Here is a 20,336-nt window from a genome sequence, read left to right as displayed (position 1 = left end):
ACTACTGTGTGCACCGTTTTTTCTCTCTCTAGCTGTTATTGTCCTTTTTGTTAGTTTCTCTTCTGCTGTTGCAAATTTCACTGCTTAAGCGATGTTGCATCTACTGATGTATTCTTTTGATATTGCTGAACATTTGTCCACATTGACCGCCTGCATTTTAACCCCCCTATGATAATGCTGTACAGGCGATGTAGGTATACTGAATAAATAAAATTAAAAGTGCCAATAGCCCGCCATGCAAATTGTGAAAGTCACCCATCGTTCTGCTTTCACAGGAATGAGTGCAACGGTGATTAACCACCTATATTTTGACCTTTTCAACCTCTTTTGAAAATAAAAAGCTGGTACAACAAAGTTTGCGTTGTTGTACGGACTTTTCTTATATTTGTACGACGTTTTCCCCCATACATGCCTACGCCATGGCTGGCTGGCCCCCAGAGTCGTCATTCTGTCAATAGACAAGCCAAGCCAACTCACTGAAAATGTCAAGCAAAGGCAGCACCACGTTTCTACTAACTACAAATGAAGGCTTATCTGCAGCAGAGAAGGAAAATAGAGGGACGAAAGAAACAAGGACGAGACAAGTACACAGAACTTCTGTTTTCCTTCTGAGTTATGAACCAACTCGTCAAAGAAAATGCTCTACTAAGCTTACCTGCACATTGTAAGTTAGAAAAAACTTGGGGAAAAAGTGTATTTCCTTTCAAAACTGATAAAAAGACCAGAAACCGCGTACACTAGTAGAAGGTCACGTGATAGGTCATTTATGCATCTTCATGTTCTTGCCACGTGGAGCATGAAAGGTAAGTTGTTTTTGCGACTTTACGTGAAGAATTAAAAATACAAATCCACATTTAATGAGAAAGACAGAGCTCGTTTTAGCCAATACCATAAGCAATCTTTTCATCCGTAGGGTTATCTCGATTCATGTTTTGAGCAGCTGTCTGTCCCTTTAAATAACATTACAACGACCCACAAACAAAATGTTAAGCCCCAGCCACATTGGAGGACCAGCAGAGGTAAAATGCTGCTGCAGAAGTGCAGGCCACACCGCCTGGCGGTTGGCCGCCACTTAGTTGAGTGTGGAAACGATGGCTTAAATTTTTTAAAGCGCAAACGTTGCTGAATGAAAGTGCGGTTCATGTGGCATCGAGTGATGCTGCACCGCATAACATCACTCCATGCCAAACAAACCTTTGCTACCGAGTTTGTCAGTCAACAAGTACGCCTATTTTCATACTTCTTGGACCTAGCTTTGGATAATACAATTTTTGGAAGACAAGTATTATTTTCCGATTGCCATGAAGATTGTACCAACAAGAATCAACTGTCCAATGCCTATTTTTTAGCACAAGTGGAAAATTTGGGTTTGGAGCTACAAAAGTTTGTTCGGCAGCTTTTTTTTTTTTTTTTTTGCGGCGGTGCAGATATAGCGATCATAGGGCATAACGATCAGATTTTTTAAATTTTTGATATCGTTATAAGTGGACTGCACTATATGTACAGTGCTCACAGATTGAAACGTGACAATTTAGGCCTAACCAATGTGCATGCTTTTGTTTCCACCGACGGTAGTTTGTGTGACATCGGCGCAATCTCGACTCGTACGCTTAGATCAGAGTCCGCGTCACCTTTCGTGACCAGAACAGAAGGAGTGTTCTACCCAAAATTTTCCTGTCGCGTTTCAATCCGTGAGCACTGTACACTAACATAAGGCGATATAGAGTAGTCGTCGAATTATTCAGGCTCAGCGGGGATTGCCCAAAATACCGAATAATAATCGGAAACCCCCAGAATAGTCGGAATAATTGGTGAGTTGTATGTGAATTTTGCCTTGTGGTGTGACTTCACGGCAGCGAGAACCACACTGCCATGAAGCCACACCAAAGGCAGAATTCGCGCTGCCTCGAAGTTACACCACAATTCGAAATTTGCATATAACTTGCACCACACATTTACTGTTAAAAATTTCTAATTCTTGGCGCGGGGGTTAAACACGCAAATATTTGCCACTGCCTCACCTGCCAAGGTTTAGTACTTGCTACAATTCGCGCTGGCAGTCTAAAATCTGGTTCGCTGGAAATGTGGCGCTGCTGGCCGCATATTAAAATGGTAATTTCAGCCTCGCATATAAAGGCGGGGGTGACTTCGAGGCTAAGCATCCCGAGAGAAACCTCTCCTTATATTCCAGCAAATACGATAATGTGCAGAAGAATGACAATGTTCAATCATCCATTTGTGACTCGCAATCAGCCTCTAGAATCTGTGCAAGATTCACAAGAGAGCCAGATCATGAGAAGAAAATAAAAATGGGTTGGAGTGCACAACGAGGGCATTACCAAATCATGGCCGGCAGCTTACCACTATCCTTGAACATAAAGGTGTACAATCATTACATTCTACCAGTACTAACATATGGGGCAGAAACTTGGAGGTTAATAAAGAACCTTGAGAAGTTGTGGAGCGTACAATGAGCAATGGAACGAAAAATCTTAAGCGCAACAGGAAAGCAGCAGCGTGGATTAGAAAGTGAATGGGTGTAGCTGATGTTCTAGTTGACATTAGATGAAAAAACTGGAGCTGGGAAGGTCATGTAATGCGGAGGGAGAGTAGATAACCAGAGGTCGGTTACAGAATGGGTGCCCCGAGTGCAGTCGAGGACGGCAGAGAAACAGGTGGCGCGATGAAATTGATGGTTGGCATATTGCGACGGGCCGTACTCTTGGGTTTTAACCCTTTGAGGGTCGAATTTTTTGCCAAATGCGACCCCCCCAGGGTCGATTTTTTTTATTGCTGATTTAAATTCTTCGAAAGAAGCTATTTCGAAAAAATATGGTCATAATTTTTTTAGAGTGACAGTAAAGTGGATGGAAATCGTTTATATTGTAAAATACACAATGTTTATTCATGAATAAGAAGATAAGCACACTGAAAAATGGTTGTGTGGACGTCCGGAAACCGAAACAGTGAGAAGCCTTTGACTTATCGCCAACAAGTTGCGATAGAGCTTTTGTGGTCTCCAAAAAAGGAAACGCAAAAACGGCAGCATCGCTTGCGTAGATACGCGCCTGCCTGGGAACAGATGTAATCGCGCCGCGGTGGGCGATAAATGATCGAGTAACAAGCGGTCACCCTTTGAGAGATTTGAAACGAGATAGCCATCAGTTTATCGCGTGCAACAAGCGAGATCCGCCGCAGGAAAAAATCGTAACTTGCCGCTGGTGCGGCGCGCGCGCGCGCGCCCTGATGCGCAAGCGATAGCTGTTGCGCCGTTGCTATATATATATATATAAAAAAAAAAATGGAGAGGCATTGGCGCAAGTAAAAATTCCATGTGTTCCCGTCGAGTGGCAGCACATGCCAAGCAAAAGAAATGATCGAAAGAAGCGCTATAGAGGCGCACACTTGCCGCCGCCGCGCACGCCAGGATGCGCGAGCGATTGCCGACGCGCCGTTGCCATTAAAAAAAAAAAAAAAAAAGAAGAGGCAGTGGCGCAAGTAAAAAATTTCATGTGTTTCCGTCGAGTGACAGCACACATCAAGCGAAAGAAATAATCGAAAGAATCACGCACTTGTCGCCGCCGCGTGTACATTGCGAGCATGTCTGTGACCCGTCTTATTCAGTCGCTCGGTAAGTCCGTTGCTCTACGGATGATACGCGATCGTCTTGCAATGCCTGGTGTTGCTTAATTCAAAAACTTCGTTCATAAGCTGCGCTGTGAATGCTGCCTCTGTTATTATAGTGGAGGGAGCACTGTGACGCAATACGATGTGACGCATGAAGGCCTCTGAGGCCGTGGCTCGTGGGATCGCCTGCGTCTCAGCATAGCGCATTAAATAATCAGTCGTGACGATCACCCATTTGTTGCCGTCGGCAGACAGAGGAAATGGTCAGAGAATGTCCATGCCGACTTGGTCGAAATGCGCGTGAGGTGCTTCAATTGGCTGAAGTAAACCAGTCAGCTTAACGGATGGTGTCTATTCGGCGCTGGCATTCAGGACAGCCTTGTACTCTTTGATGCTCGCTGAAAGCCCGGGCCAATAGTACATCTCGCTTACTCTCGCGAGTGTTCGTGAAAGGCCTAAATGTCAGTTCGTCATGGCAAGTGAAGAGAACGTCGTCTCACATGTCCCTTGAAACCACCAGGAGGTAAGCACGGCTGGTCGAACGGGCATTCTTATACAGCACATTGTCTTGCAGACAGAAGGACGTCAATGAGCGGGACAGATGGCGTGGTGCTGCAGTCCTCTAAATGATCGATGATCGGTCGAATCTCATGATCTGAAGTGAAGGCGCGAAAACGACGACGGACAAAGAAGGAGCACACACACACACACACACACACACACACACACACACACACACACACACACACACACACACACACACACACACACACACACACACACACACACACACACACACACACACACACACACACACACACACACACACACATGGTGCCACTTCCAACAATGTTTAATCAGAAAAAACGCCACTATTTTATACAGGGAGCGCAATCATACCCAACTGTCCATCCTAACATCGAATCTCAGCATTGTCACGCTGCCAACTACTCAAGTCCGATGAACTAATGGCGCCCAGGAAGCCGCCATTGTCCTGTGTTTCCTGACTGACAGGATCAATGGGTGCGCGGGACAGTGTGTCAGCGTCTTAGTGCTTACGGCCAGACTTATAAACGATGGTGATGTCAAATTCTTGTAGCCGCAAGCTCCACCGTGCCAGTCGTCCTGAAGGATCGCGCATGCTTGCCAACCAACAGAGGGCATGGTGGTCTGTCACTAATTTGAAGGGACAACCATAGAGGTAGGGGCGAAACATGATGATCGCCCACACGACCACGAGGCACTCTTTCTCCGTAGTCGAATAATTCGCCTCGGCATCAGAAAGGGAGCGGCTGGCATACGCTTTAACTCTTTCCACTCCATCTTGAAGCTGGACGAGCACTGCGCCAAGGCCAATGCTACTGGCGTCGGTATGCACCTCAGTATCAGAATCATCGTCAAAATGTGCAAGAACGGATGCTGACTGCAGGCGCTGTCGTAATTCAGCAAAAGTCGCCTGTTGCTCATTATGCCAGACAAATGGCGTGTCGTCCCTTGTAAGGCGAGTAAGGGTTTCTGCTATCTTCGAAAAGCCTTCAATAAACCGGCAATAGTAGGCGCACAAACCTAGGAAGCGCCGGACGGCCGTCTTATCGGCAGGAGCTAGAAATGCAGCCACAGCGGCAAGCGTGTCTGGATCGGGTAGTCAGCCCCATTGGCGCCCGAGGAACTTGAGCTCCTCATAACCAAAGTGGCACTTCTCGGGCTTGAGTGTGAAGGTCTGCCGATCGGATGGCTTCTAGCACACTCCGCAGGCGCTGAAAATGTTGCTTGAATGTTTCGGAGAATACGACCATATAATCGAGGTACACAAGACAGGCCTGCCACTTCAGTCCAGTGAGGACAGTGTCCATCATTCGCTGGAAAGTAGCCGGCGCTGAACACTAGCCAAAAGGAAGTACTCTAACTTCATAGAGACCATCTGGAGTCACAAATGCTGTTTTCTCGCAGTCTCGTTCTTCTACCTCGATTTGCCAGTACCTGCTTTTTAAGTCGAGAGGAGAAAAATAGTGGGCACGCCGTAGTCTATCTAACGAGTCATCGATATGCGGCAGCAGGTACACATCCTTAAGCTTCCGGTAGTCGACGCAGAAGCGTAGCGTTCCGTCTTTCTTTTTGACAAGAACGACTGGAGACGACCACAGGCTGTTGGAAGGTTCGATGGCGCCATCGTCAACCATCTCCCGGACTTGCATATGTATGGCTTCGCGTTCTTTTGCCGACACGCAGTAAGGCTGCTGGTGTATCGGGCATGCGTCCTCGTACACGATGATCCTGTGTCTACGTTTGCTACTGCGTCTGCAAACGCTAACGAAGTGCCGTGGAACCGCTGTCGGTGCTCGTTGCTGAAGTTGGTAACAAGCAATTACAAATGGCCATCACGAAGCTCTATAACAATTCGAGCCACACAAACACCTTGCTTCAGTAGGTGTTCCAAGTTAGTTTCAGCCACCGTTTCGCCATCGCGTAAGCCACAGCATGTGATGTCGACGAGGACACTCGTTCGTGGAGAAAGCATTACGCTGTCAGCAGAAACAGTACGTCGGCACTCCGTTGGCCGTCCTGCACGTCGAATGCTCGTTTGGCTGAGAATGTGATACGACGCTCTTGAAGATCAATAATAGCGCCATACTCTTGCAGGAAGTCAACCCCAAGGATAACGTCGCGGGAGTATTCTCGTAAGACAAGGCTACGAATGTTGATCCTTGAATCTCAACTGTAGTCGTGCATGCGCCTAATGGAGTAGTAGCGTGGCCGCCAGCCGTCCAAATCTGTGAGTTATGCCAGAGCACGATTACTTTCTTCAGCTGCGTTGCCATTTTCCCACTAAAAGGGACACTATTAGTAGATTACCCTTCCACGATACCGAAAACACCACTCTTACCGCGAGAAGCCGCTTGGTAAGCCACATTTGGCAGTGACTGCGCAGTTATCCGTCTTTCAACCCATCGACAAGGACCCGTGGACGCCAGCTGCTTTATCGAGGAAGCAAGCCTGCTGCATCGACAAGGACCCGTGGACGCCAGCTGCTTTATCGAGGAAGCAAGCCTGCTGCACTGTCATCGACGACACGTGTGGAGCTGCAGTCATCCATCTGTCTTTGCACTGCGGGGATAGTTGCTCTGGTGCTCCGCTAGACGGCTTCACTTCGGCTGGCACCACCATATAAAGACACCACGACCGACGGCTGGGCACATTTGGCAGTGACGGCAGTGCAACAGCGCATCGTTCCTGGCCTTACGCACGATTCTTTACTGCGCAGGTTAGTGCAATTGACAGGCTCTCTTTGCGTTTTCGTTGCACTATCGTTGCTGCCACTGATCGTGTTGCGCACATCTGTACCGCTTAGCTGAAATCTGCGCAATGCCTACTGTTGCTGAGGTGAACAAAAAAGTTCTTGAGCTTGAAGCCAGACTCGACAAGTGTCCTGATGATTTGGTTGACTTTATCTTTAACAAATTCATCGTCAAAGCACAGCTATCTGGTGTAAACTTCTCTGACATCAAAAAACAAATGAATGAGCTGGTAGCTAGCGCTGAGCACATGAATGGCCTTGTGGAAAGCTTGCGACAGGATAACGCCTCTCTGATTGCGGAGAACAAGCGTTGAAGGCTATCTCATAAAGTGGCGCACATGGAGCAATATTCATGGATAAACAACGTCGAGATCAGGGGAATCCCAGTAACGAAAGGGGAGGACTGCGCAGCAATCATGCAGACTATAGGTGATAAGATTGCTTGCAAACTGGCACCCTCTGATCTTGATGTTGTTCACCGTGTTGCGACCTTGAAAGCTGGTGCTAAGAACCTGCTTGCTCGCTTCTCCTCCCGGACGAAAAAGGTCGAATTCGTGAGCAAGGCGCGGAAGGCTAAACTGTGCCTAGAAGACATCAGTTTGTCTGGAGCCGCCAATAGCCATGTCTACATTAACGACCACCTCACACCCGAAAACAAGGCACTCTTTTCTCAGGCACTCTCTCTAAAAAAGGCCGACAACTGGAAGTTCTTATGGACCGACAACTGTCAAATCAAAGCCAGACGAACTACACAGAGCAAGGTGTTCCACATCACTTGCGAAGCTGACCTATCCAAAATCTGCTAGCATATCACTTTCAATTTGAAATTCTCCCTCTGTTGCAATTAATTCCATCCACTTATGGCTACCTACTTCTCAACAGACCAACTCAACAGCTTTCTTTCACCTGTCTCCCACACTGCTATTCATATTAATGCAAGAAGCATCCGTAAACATTTTGACGACATACAGCATCTTCTCTCCGCTCTTGACAATCCTTTTTCACTTATCAATATCTCTGAAACCTGGCTATGCGACGACGACAAGAATTTGTTTTGTCTCCCTTCAATAAAAGTCTGAATACTCGCATAGAGCAAGTAGCAATCATGGAGGTGTAGCCATTTATATCAATTCTAAGACACACTATAAACAACGACATGAGATTGAGTTAAATGTAACTGACTGCGAAACAGGAATGAAAGGCAGTCTAGCATAACTACTATTCAATATAACGACGATACGTATGACAGCCTGTTAGAGATTGCTGAGGCCTTCAGTAATTACTTTTTTCACACTGATGTCCTCCCCAGTGCCGACTATCATCTTCCCCTTTCTCGTCTGCCAAAATCTTTCTTCTTATTTCCGACCACATCTCATGAAGTTCATGACGTCATTCGAAACCTGAAAACCACAAGTGCTGGTCTTGATGGTATTCACCGCACCCACGTAAAAATGATTGCGCTTGCTGTTTCTGATATTCTGTCAACCATTATCAACCTAGCTTTCAAATCTGGCATCTTCCCTATAGAACTGAAAAGAGGTAAAATCGTTCCCGTTTTCAAAAAAGGTGACCGCACGCTAATAGCCAACTATCGACCCATTTGCATACTACCTTTTTTCAGTAAACTATTAAAAAAATTACTTGAAATTCGCATTACGAAATACCTCAATAAATTCCAGGTTCAATCACCTTCCCAATTTGGTTTTCGTGAAGCATATTCCACTGACCTCGCTTTGTTATCTTTAACCGAAAAGCTGAAGAAAGCAATCGATGGGGGCTACTACGCAGGTTCTGTATTTATAGATTTCACCAAAGCATTCGATACTATCAACCACCACATTCTTTTTATGAAGTTTGATGCAATAGGCTAGGCATAACTGGTTCCACACTTTTATTAATAAAGAATTACTTACTCAACAGAAGTCACGTTGTTAGTCTGTTAGGTTATAAATCTAGACCTGAAGTAACTAATGTAGGAGTACCCCAAGGTTCTATTCTCGGCCCACTTCTTTTCATAATTTATATAAATGATCTGCCAACTTGTCCCACTACTTCAGAATGCTTGCTATATGCAGATGACACAACAATTGTTAACACTGATAAATGCCTCCAAACTTTGACATATAAACTAAACAATGACCTGACAAGCTTGGCAGCTTGGTGCTTCCATAATAAATTGCAAATTAATCCTACTAAAACGAAGTTCGTTGTCTTTCACTCTCACCAACGTGTACATCATTATATCCCACCAATATTTCTAGATCAATTTGCAATTGAAGCAGAAGAAGAGGGTACTTTTTGAGGAATTAAACTGGACCGTCACTTGAAATTTCCTTCGCATGTTGCTTGCCTGCGAAAAAAAATGGCTTACAGCATACGTGTTTTAATTCAATCCCGTGGTATATTTTCCCAGCCTACATTACTTTTGTTATACTACGCTTTTATTCATTCCCATGTTAATTACTGTATCACTTCTTGGGGCAATACCTACAGCAGCCACCTCATCTCCCCTTCAAACTATACAAAATCAATCCATTAGAATACTTACCCGCAGTCCTTATCGCAGTAACGCGAAAGCACTCCTACATGCCAACAACATCCTAACAGTCGACAACACTTTCAAATACAAGCTATGTATATTGTTGTTCAAGCAAATCAGCTTCCTCTGTTCATCATCCCTCAATCCAGCCTAGCGGATACTAACTTGACTAGGTTTGCACGTAATCAGAATTTTATTTTACCTTTAGTTCATACCAACTATGGCAAACAAACAGCCTGTTTCACCGGAATACGTCTTTGGAATACCATACCACCGGTAATCAAAATCTCACAATCAATTGGCAAATTCAAAAAAGAACTGAAAACTTTCCTCACAGCCATGTTGTATTCTGCGTAATTGTGGTTACTTTTTACTTCCTTTTGTTGTCCCGCTCCCTATCATACCAAGTTGTTCACAACCTTTTGTCGATGAAACATTTATCAGGGGTTGTTTTACATTGTTGAAAATAGATGCAACTTCTTTTTGTTTTTTGTTTTTCCCGTTTATTTTCACTACTTTTCACCCTGTAACCATCCGACAACTGCTTAGATGTGTTGAATTACCTTTTGTTTCTTATCCTGTCTAATTATTGCTGTTGTTTTCTTTTTTTGCTGTTCTTTTTTTCTCTTTCTCAAATTCTTTGTTTTGTCTGCGATCTATATTATTTTTGTTTTCGCTACTGCTGTTTGCTGCTTTAATTAATTTTGCTACATTAACTACTGTAGGAGGTCCCGATTCAGTCTCCGACTATGGGACCTCCTTCTGTATACACAAATTTTGTAATTCATTCAATGCCCAAATAAAACCACTTCAGTCTCCGACTCTGAAAGAAACGAAAAACACAGAAGGCGGGTGGCGATGCCACCTTGAAGTTCCCGCACCTGCTCACCATGACGTTATGGATTTTGACAGTGTCTTCTAGGTCCCAGTTAATTCTTTAGCGGTAAATATTTACTACATTGTGTTTTAAAGGAGCCCAAGACTGAATATGGCAAGTTTCGCGAACTTTTACTGAGCCAACGTGGCCCAAATACAAAAAATTACTTAAGAAGCCGTGACGTCACACTGAAGTGCTGACGTTGGAGTTTTCGCGCGCAATTCAAAAAAATTAACTTTGAGCTTCATTTTCTCTTCTAATAATTGACCTACTGCAGAGTAATTAACGACGACAGAGTTTTTGAAGAATACTTTATCAGTCCAAGTTGATTTATTGTTTTACTTTATTGTCCCTGTAATATAGAGTAGTCTGCGCCGGTGTCCACTAAAGCCCTAACGGCATAACCGTCAATAGTCACTGGTATATAGAGCGAAAGCCGGTTGTCCCGTTCAGCTGCAGGCGATGTGGGATTGGTATCTTTCCGTATCTGTGTCGATCGGAGGTCTTCAGCACTTCAACCGTCAATGACTTCCGCCCCCAAAGATCGCTTTAGTTAGTTTTCCCGGCGGGGACTGGGCAACCGCTGGGGAGAATACCGCTGGGGCGGAGGTGAAAATCATCTCAGAGACGGCGATCGCGACTGCCGCCTGGCAGGCGGCAGCAAGCGCTGCTGAGAGAGGTATTCCTGAATGTCCCGGGGTCGCTGGCCGTATCGGGGCAGCGGCGAGTATACGCAAAAGCCGCGAATCCCAAGGCACCGGTATGGGGATTGGCGGTACAAGTGGTCAGCTTCACTGCAGTGGAAGCACAGAGGCCGATGATCGGGTGTGCGCCAAACATCCGACTTCCGAGGGGGCGGGCGTCTGTCTTCGACGTAGTGAACCGCTTGCTCTGAACGATGGGCAAATAGAGCAGCATGAACAATGGGCGGTGGCGTGTACCCAGCGTCGTAGTACTGTATCGGCTGCGCCGACTGAACTGACACCGTAGGAGGAGTACGAACAAACAGCGGCGGAGCGGCGGAACAGGGCGCTTCAAGGCTTCCACGTAGGTCGCACGGGGGTATTCAGGAGGTACTGCCACAGCGTTAGCAGGAGGCAAGGCGTCACGGAGCGCCTGGTGCACTCCGTCCTTGATAACACTTGCTATGGAGCTTACCGTAGTGTGCGGTGTTGGTGTTACAGTGGCCTCTTGCAACTCTTCACGCACTACAGAGCGGATAAGTTCTCACAGACAGTCACCGCAGGTTCCGATGGCCGCGAAAATGTCAGCAGTAGACATGCTGTTCACTTGCCGCTCATACAGATTCGACCAATGCTAAAGCATCTTTTCCATAGTCACAGCCTCGGATAAGAACTCCGCAACCGTCTTTGGAGGGCTCCGCAGAAGACCAGCGAAGAGCTGCTCCTTGACCCTACGCATCAGATGACATAACTTCTCTGTCATTTTTGGATCAGCTCGTCTGTAGAGGCGCGTCATGTCTTCTATACACGTGGTCACGTTTGGCACGTTTGACGTCATGTCTTCTATACACGTTTGGCAACTGGACGCAGGCCTGAATCGCTCGTTCCACTCGTTCGTGGCGATCAGCACTGGTGCAGGTCTCCAGAAGCCGATGATAAAACTCACGCCACGACATCAGTTGCTCTTCACGGTTCTGAAACCACGTACGCGTGCCATCCCCCAGGCAGAAGTAGACTTGTCTCAGTTTTGTTGTGTCATCTCATTTGTTCAAGGCGGCCACGCGCTCAAAGTCGACCATCCAGTCTTCGGCGTCTTCAAACACTGCCATGAAATGTCGTCGGGACCCGTGAGCTCTCAAGTGTGTACCGGTCCAACATTGTGCTTCCCGTACCAGTTGGAGCAGTTTGAACAGAAGCGCAGGTCATACCGAGTGATGTGGTGGGAACCGTAGCATCAACGACTTCCGGGGACAGTACCCTGATCCTGTGGCTGGCCCGATGCATGAGAGTGTTGACTGGCACTGGATTCATAAGGCGGATCCTTGGAGGGGTCTGCAACTCTCCGTGAAGGCGAGTACCCAGCACCTCCACCAGTTTGTCACGAGCCTTCAGAAGTACTCTTGGGTTTTATTAAATCGCAGAGCAGCTGACTCCTGGAAAATGCGTCCGCTGGGGCTGGCTCCCGAGCAGGGAAGAAGCGTGCGGTCTTCTTAGTTCTTTTGGACACGACCCACTTTTGCCCTAGACCCACTACCTGCAGGTGGCAATATCGACTTGCCTCATCTTCAAGCTTGTAGCTTGAGACATTCTCGTGGCTTAATTAACAATACTGTGTCTGCCTTTATTGGCCTAAATTTCGATGTAATCATACTTTTTTAAACACAGAAAGGAATTAGACTCTGTGTGTATGCATAATCACTGCATCATGCTTGCAGCTCTCACAGACACTAGTGCCATTAGTAATTATTGATGCCTCAAATGGCCCACTGACCAAAAATGCCGGCGGCATCTGTAGCAGCAGCGAAACGGCACCAAGATTGCTATTGGCTGTGACACCCCGAGCGAGCCTCGATGGAGCGGAAGAAAGAGAACACCTGCTGCCGCAGTAGTGCACCAGGTGTTGCGTGAGGGGCATTGCAGCGTCGGTGGCATGCGGCGTTGGCACCGCAAGCTGCTGTTGCTTGCTGACCCGGACAGCACGTACCGCTATGGTACACTACTCACAGCGCAAAACTTGAAGGACCGCTAAGCGGCATTCAATTGGACATTAACGCTTTCGCATTCACAACTCATAAGAAGTGCTCAGGTGTAATCAGATTTTTGTATAAAGCTTTATGGTTTTCACGTCTTATAAATTGATGCAAATAGTGTTATCAGTCTCTGGTATCGAGATTCTATTGTAGAAAAATCGGCAGATCTGACACACATATGAGGATCGGCGATAAGTGAAACTTTCTTTGATATTTAGTATAACATCCTCACTTTTCCTCGTTTACTTGCTGTATTATAAGGCAAGGTTTTCACCCGAAATCCCTAGCCTCGAAGTCAGCTTCCCACCTTAGATGTGAGGCTGATAGATTAAGTTACCTTTTCAATGTAGCGGCAGCAGTGCCACATTTCTGACAATTACGATTTTAGACTGCAGCGCAAAATGTAGCAATTAATAACCCTTGGCAGGTGAGGCAGTACCGTATCTTTGTATGTATAACCCGCACTAAAAAAAAAAAAAAGATCTAACAGTAAAGACGGGGTACGATTATTCCAGAGACTTCCAATTATTAAGCTGTCATATATAGCTTTGCGGTGTTGAGGGCTCCCCCTTATAAGAAGCAAAACCATTGACCTAATCTAGGCACCTCACCGAAAAAACCATTGGGATTGCGTTTTCATACATGTACAATTTTCTATTTTTTATGATTTAATAAACGTCTTTCTCTCTCTCTCTCTCCAATTATTAAGTACTTCGGGCAATCCTTGCCAAGTCTGAATAATCCGTTGGCTACTCTATATCTCTTTAATTTAGTGTGCATACTTCTTAGTGTGTATTAGTGTGTATTAGCTTGGCTCCCCAACTGCACTCTCACCTTATGATATTGTGACAGCTTTATAATCGAATACATACAGTGTATATAGCTTACAGTCCTGGCTCAATACATAATCCGGTCCCATTCTGTTCCCTTTAGTACCTTCTCCACACAATAAGCAGACAGTTACGTGACGCATTGTCACGTGACACATTGCATTTTGTCATGAAAGAGATGCACCAAGAATACAGCCAAAAAAGTAGGCAATTTTGTTGTCATTTCCAGCTTGTTTGAATATTTGAAAACTGTACATTGATGCATACAGCATGCTGTGTCAACCACGTGGCGTGCACAAGGTGAACAACTCATGCTGCGCACACCATGTGTCAGCTACAAGTTGTCCCTCAACTTATGTCGATAAGACACCATAGGCAATAATAAAGGCTTCAGGATAAGCAAGGAAAAAAACTTGGTTTGGTAGGGGTGCTTTCTCACTAGACCAACATAAAGAGAATGCCAACAATCAGCAGACAGTTCCGCGACGCCTGATGGGAAGGTGGAACAGATGAGCAAGTATCTTCTCTTCTAGCACAGCCGTGGCTGCACAGACCATCCGCCAGCTGAGCACATACACTGCCTTATCTTGGAGGTAATCTGCAGTGGTCGCAATGACTGGCCAAACTGAGATGGCTGGTGGCTTTGTGTGAGCCATCTACCCGCACGCCTTAGTGTTGGAGGTGCGTAATCTCAAGTTTGGGAGACGCCTTGAAGTGAGAGGCAGCACGACACGTTCGCTCCCCTCTGTTTGGGCTCTTCACCATGCTAGCATTGTGACAGCGAGTGTTCCTGGTCATTGAGTGAGGTCTGTTCATGTTTGCCTGTGCACTCATGATGCCATGCCAGTAAGCAAATGTTTACTGCAATTTACACAGCCCAGATCTGTACGGAACGAATTACATGTAATTACTTGTAATCAATTACATTGTTTTGTAATTTTTTAATTTATCAATTACGTTGTTTACTCAGTAATGCTCACTGTAATTCAATTACTTTTTTTCAGTAACCGATTACATGTAACTGTAAATTGGGGGGGCTCAGAATTTGTTTCCTTATCTTAAAGCTCCACCAGATGCTGGCCAACATATTGAACAGGTGCTGATATGTCTCAATAGCAAAGATCGCTAAGGATGTTATTGACAGAAAATCACAAACTGACAATATTTTCAGCTTTTCACTGGCCCAACTGGGACCCTATATTCAAAGTCCCAGCAACAATGAAGTGCTAGCACTTCGAGGACCCGGATGCTGAGTAACTACAATCTTGTGCGAACAATCTATGTACGCCGCCATATCCCCAGCGCACACACCAAGCAAACTGGCTAACCTTCCTGTCTCTCCATTTTCTTTCCTCCTCAAGGAAATTTCAGTATCACTGCTGATGTTTTCACAACGAAAATGAGGTACAATGACCAACAAAATTTTTTATAAAGCAACTGTTAGAGCAGATAACCAATGTATGAAGGGCTGCAGAGAAAGCACTGAAACTGCCCGGCCAACTTGCTCCACTTATTATGCAATATTAATAAACTTTCGGAGGAAAGTAACCGATTACTATTCAGTAATTCCTCAGTTATTTTCAAGGGCAGTACTAATTGGTAACTGTAATCAATAATTTTTTTTCTGTAATGTTTACAAGTCTGATATAGCTGATCAAATTATGAACCTCACTTTGCGTAGATGCCGAACGCAGTAAAACCTTGATCATTCGATCTCGGTTTATTTGAAGATATGGTAAAATTGTAGAATTTGTGCAGTCTCATAATTTGCAATGCCAATTACATTGGATAACTTGAAAAGCCCGCGCACATTCGTCCGGATAATTCATAGATTCAAGTTCTTCCCTGTGAGACCGGCATGCTGCAACATGCTTCCAGCTTCACAGATCTCAGACGTGATGTCATAAATATGGCACTCAAATGACATGTTTTTGGCTGCCTATGCAGTCAAAAAAATATGACCTTCGAGACTGTATTTGTTTCCCAGAAGGGGCCGACGCTGAGACTGCACACCACTGAATGAGCAAGCACTACATTCCACAAGGTGGGCGCTGATAGGCAGCACGGCTTTGAGAAATGCCTGCATTGTGTGGCAGTAGGCATTAAATTTGTGTCTTTATTTTGACCTGGCTACCCACCCGCTACACAGAAGCGAGTCAGAGCATCATTATCATCAATGAGCGTGGCAGCCTTGCTTTTCCGTTTCCGATTATTCCTGTGTAAATAACCAGCTGCGTCGCATGTGTTGTCGCGTTTCCTCCACAGCTTGTGTGTTGAGTGCGTACAATTCCCAACTGCATGGGAAATCTTGGCCACATGCGTGATTCCGTCAATGTACAAGGACGTGCAGACATCACATGTTAACATGAAAAACGACGTCATTGACAGTGTGCCAGCGGGCGATGAGCCCACTCGTGCGCCCACTTTAGCTATGGTTATAGAGTCCCTGAACATCATCTACAGTTCTGTTGAGTGTAGCAAAGGTGACCGAGATGCTGCGCATGATTAGCGGGCTAGAGAACATGACTCTTAGTGTAGTGAACTGCCATATTAAGCAATCCCATGTCAGTGATTACTTCAAATACATAGTCCTGCTACACGTAAAATAAATGTGACATGCTTGTGTTGCATAGTTTTGCTCTTCTTTTTTAGGGCTTTTCCTTTTATCAGTTATTTCGAAATATGCTTAATTTAAAGAACTTCTGCGGTCCACCAGACTTCAAATTATCAGTTTTACTGTACTTTGCTATTGCTATCACAGCTTCGCCTTTTGGGCGAAACTGTGACTTTTTAGAATAGTTAATTGTTGGGCTAGTTGGTTTTCTAAATGGTTTTTTAGCTAGTTGGTACTTGTTCAGGTGTGACTTTTTAAACCTCAATTATCTCCTGCATCAGGAAGATGCCAGTGCAACACGTCAGCGGGCTGCCTGCCAACTGCAGTCTGTCATGCAAGCCTGCTCAGTGGTCTGGACAAGTCATAGTGTGACATAAAACTCACAACCAATTAGCCTGCTGTCTTGCTAGTGTGACAGCACCTAAACAAAACAATAATCGATAGGGAAGCTGCGACTTACAATGTTCTTGGCAAGGCCAAGCAGCTGCCTCATTCATTACACATAATGAAGCAGCGTTTGCTTTTCGTCATCATCCTCATTTGTGTCGTAGATGTGTCTCCAGTCCTGAGGCTTTGCTCCCAGGCAGCGCCATTCACAAAAGTCGGCCAAGTTCTTGAATGGCCCCATGCTGGAATGCAATACCACATTTCATTTCATAATCAAAGGGTTGACTTTATAACAGATGCACAGTTATCGCAAGTCACTTCTGTATAACTACAACACACCTTATAGCTTTGAATAAGGCATAAGTGTGCCGAAACTTTATTCCAAGTGGATTAATAAGAAAGTCACAAAAGACACTTGACCAAATAGTGCACTACAGTCAACTTCATTCTGGGGTAATGACACTACAGAAAGCAAATGAAGATGGATAAAGGCACACAGGACACAAGTGCTGACTCTCAACTCAAGCCTTAATAAAAAAACAGAAGATACAGTAAAGCTTTGGTGATACGATCAAAGCATGTATGAATTTCGGTGTGATACGAGTTCATAATATTCTGCTGCCAAATATATTGCATATAATGTGCAAAACATTGGTCGTTCTGAACGCGTTATCGCGTTGCTGCAGATAATACAAATGCTCAAGCCACTGCCACGGCGATGGAAGAGCCAGCGGAGCAGCCGGCACAGTGGAGCACTCTTAGTTGCCACACAACCGCCTACGTTAAGTGGCTTCGCAATATTTAATTGGCTCTCCGTCGAGCTGACCAAACCCTGCCCAGTAGGCAGGAGTGTGAGAGAGCATGACGTCAGCCAGTGAGCCTTCAACAGCTTGCCAGTTTGTTCTCTCTGGGGCAGGCATGCGCTTCCCCCTGCACCGTGTTGGCTCAACATCAGTTTCATTCTTTCTGCGCTTTTTTTTTATGTGACGCTCATTTGGCTCTTCCCCCGAGTAGCCCATATCCCACATTTCCATGCCGTTTGTTCGTCTTGCACATTCTCTTTGTGTGATTCGGCTTGCGCAGTAATCGGAAGAAGGCTTTTGCACTGTTCATCACCATCATGTCAAGAAAGCGAAAGTCTCTGTAATGCAGGGAGAAGTTGGACATTCTGCAAAAAGTAGATGAAGATCGAAAGAGGAAAAGGCCTGATCTCAACAAAAAGCTAGGCTAGGCACCGTCCACCCTGTGCCCAATCATTGGTTAACGCGACCAGATAATGAAGAACTGCACATCTTGTGCAGCTCAAGGAAGTTCTCCTAACATGGTTTAAGGCAGCCCTGGCAGGCGGAGTGAACATCGACCCAAGGCTGATAACATCAGTCTCCCACTTGGTGTGAAGAACTTCCAACCCTGCAACTTCCAAGCCTGCAAGGGTTGGATCCACCGGTTTTAGAGGCAAGGCACAGACTCGTTTACAAATGGTTAAGCTACTGCCATGAACTATTGGATGGGGACCACTCCGCCACCCTTCACTCATCGCTGTATACAAGCCACGTGATATGTTTAAAGGGGCCCTGAAAACCTTTTTATCGAAGTTGAGAAATGCATTTGAAGCTAAAATGGACTATCACAGAAATACTTTGCCGCAAAAAGTACTCCGATGCATTCAGCAGAAGCGGTCACACATCCCCTACGTGGTGCTTCCGCTCTTTCTTCAATGCCTTGCACTGCGAAGACTACGGCAGAGCGGGGCGTGCCCACAATGCTCCGCCTACTGAACATCACCATGGCGCACAGTTCAAATTTGATTTTCGATGTTCAGGTAGAAGCCACTACTTACGATTTTGGCGCCTACAATGCGCCAAACACAGTTGGCCTCAGCAAGCGCTCAGTCGACGGACTCGCTGCGGTACCTCGTGGTGGCCGCAGTATCTACGCTACGTAGCAGACCGCAGCTACATGCAACTATAGCGCGTATGCGCAGCGTTTGCTTTGTGCACGACAGAACTTGAGTGCGCGCTTATATGCTCCAGTCTGGCCGTGTTACGTGGTGCAGACCGGCTTTGGCCATTTTTGCTTTCTACTTTGACGATCGCAAAACTTCGGAGCGCGTTCGAAAATAACTGCCTCGCAGGAAAGAAGCTAACTGCTTAGAAAAATTAAATTTATTTCTCCTGCTTCACGTCCGATAGCACAGTGTGTCTGTGCGCGGCACAGAAGGTCTCGAAAGCAGCGTTTTAAACCATCAATAGTGGGCTAACAATGCCGAATGGGCATAGTAGGGAAGAGTTGAGCTTTACGTGTTTCGAGGCTGGTTGAGTGTTCAAAACTAGTCGAAATTAGGGAGGCCCGATGACTACAACACCGATAAGCAGAGTGGGTGGCTGTGGCTGGGCATGAGCAGACAATAGTCGGCTTCTTCCAGAAGTACGCAATTATCGAAATTCGAAAGCAAATTTTTGCTCACTTAAGCCTGCTTGTTAAACTGCGTCAATATGCACAATAACAGTAGGAAGAAGCGCACTGATCCAAACACCCTTCTTGATTGACGTTAGCTATTGGCTAATAGCAGGCACGTTTTCTGGACGCTTTATTACGAAATAAAGCGTCCAGAAAAGAGTGAAGATCAGGCTTCCATTTGAAAAGAGAGCTTTTAAGAGAAAGGTGACTTCGCACTCCACTTGCGAGCTCCACACGCCGCGCACAACTGCAAAATTTGGCCGAGATGTTCACAGCAGTGTATGCTATCCGCGGACTATGTTTTTTCACCAAGCTCAAGGGGTGGTTCAGGACAGCTTTAAATATTGTTAAGTAAAATGACACAAGGCGGGACTATTTACACTGTATTTACACTGAGATGCACTGTAGCAGTAGCGCACCCAGGATCTCTGCCAGGGGGGTGGTTGACAGTTTGCCAATACCCTCCAAACAGCACTAATTTCAATTTCTTCACGGGAAATTCTCAAAAAATGCGCTTTTTGCGGGTGTGCAGAAGATTGTGCGTCTTACATCTTAGTTGCAGTACTCAAATGCGCAAGGAAAGAAAAAGGGCTTAAACAAAAGGGGGGGGGGGGTTAGGTCGGCCTCAGGGGGGGGTTACAACCCCCAAATTCCCCCCCGTCGGTGCGCCACTGCACTGTAGTCAAGATGGTGGACAGCCCCCAGCACCAGACATACCTGTGTTCTTTGTCATCTGCTCCAGGCAGAATGTCTCGCTCGGGTTGTGGCAAAGCAACATGAAAACGGTGTTATGCATAGTTCTCTTGGGACTTTAGGAACATAGCGGATAACAGCAATAAAACTAGGGTCCTTTATTTTCGGGTAAAACCCGACAATTCCCAATTTTTGCTACCAAAACAAATTTTATCAAAATATAGATGATTAAATTGAGTCCCCCTCTACGCCACAATTCCGATGTCCGCCACTGTCGCCAGTTCGCCTGCCCATCACCCAG

At 45.8% G+C, this 20,336-nt stretch overlaps 1 protein-coding gene across 2 annotated transcripts in view; it reads right to left on the bottom strand.

Moving 5' to 3' along the window:
- The window catches only part of LOC119449332 (palmitoyltransferase ZDHHC17), a 280,445-nt gene that overhangs the window by 30,747 nt on the left and 229,362 nt on the right, over positions 1-20,336 (bottom strand). For both annotated transcript variants that reach the window (XM_049666736.1, XM_037712500.2), the window contains one exon: positions 16,956-17,124. In XM_049666736.1, the coding sequence (XP_049522693.1) occupies positions 16,992-17,124 (133 nt within the window). In that variant the 3' untranslated portion in view covers positions 16,956-16,991. The remainder of the gene's footprint in view (positions 1-16,955; positions 17,125-20,336) is intronic.

Source organism: Dermacentor silvarum, chromosome 4, assembly GCF_013339745.2.
Source record: "Dermacentor silvarum isolate Dsil-2018 chromosome 4, BIME_Dsil_1.4, whole genome shotgun sequence".
NCBI lineage: Eukaryota > Metazoa > Arthropoda > Arachnida > Ixodida > Ixodidae > Dermacentor > Dermacentor silvarum.
The sequence above is the reverse complement of the archived record's forward strand: the minus strand, read 5'-3'. Positions and strand labels throughout refer to the sequence as shown.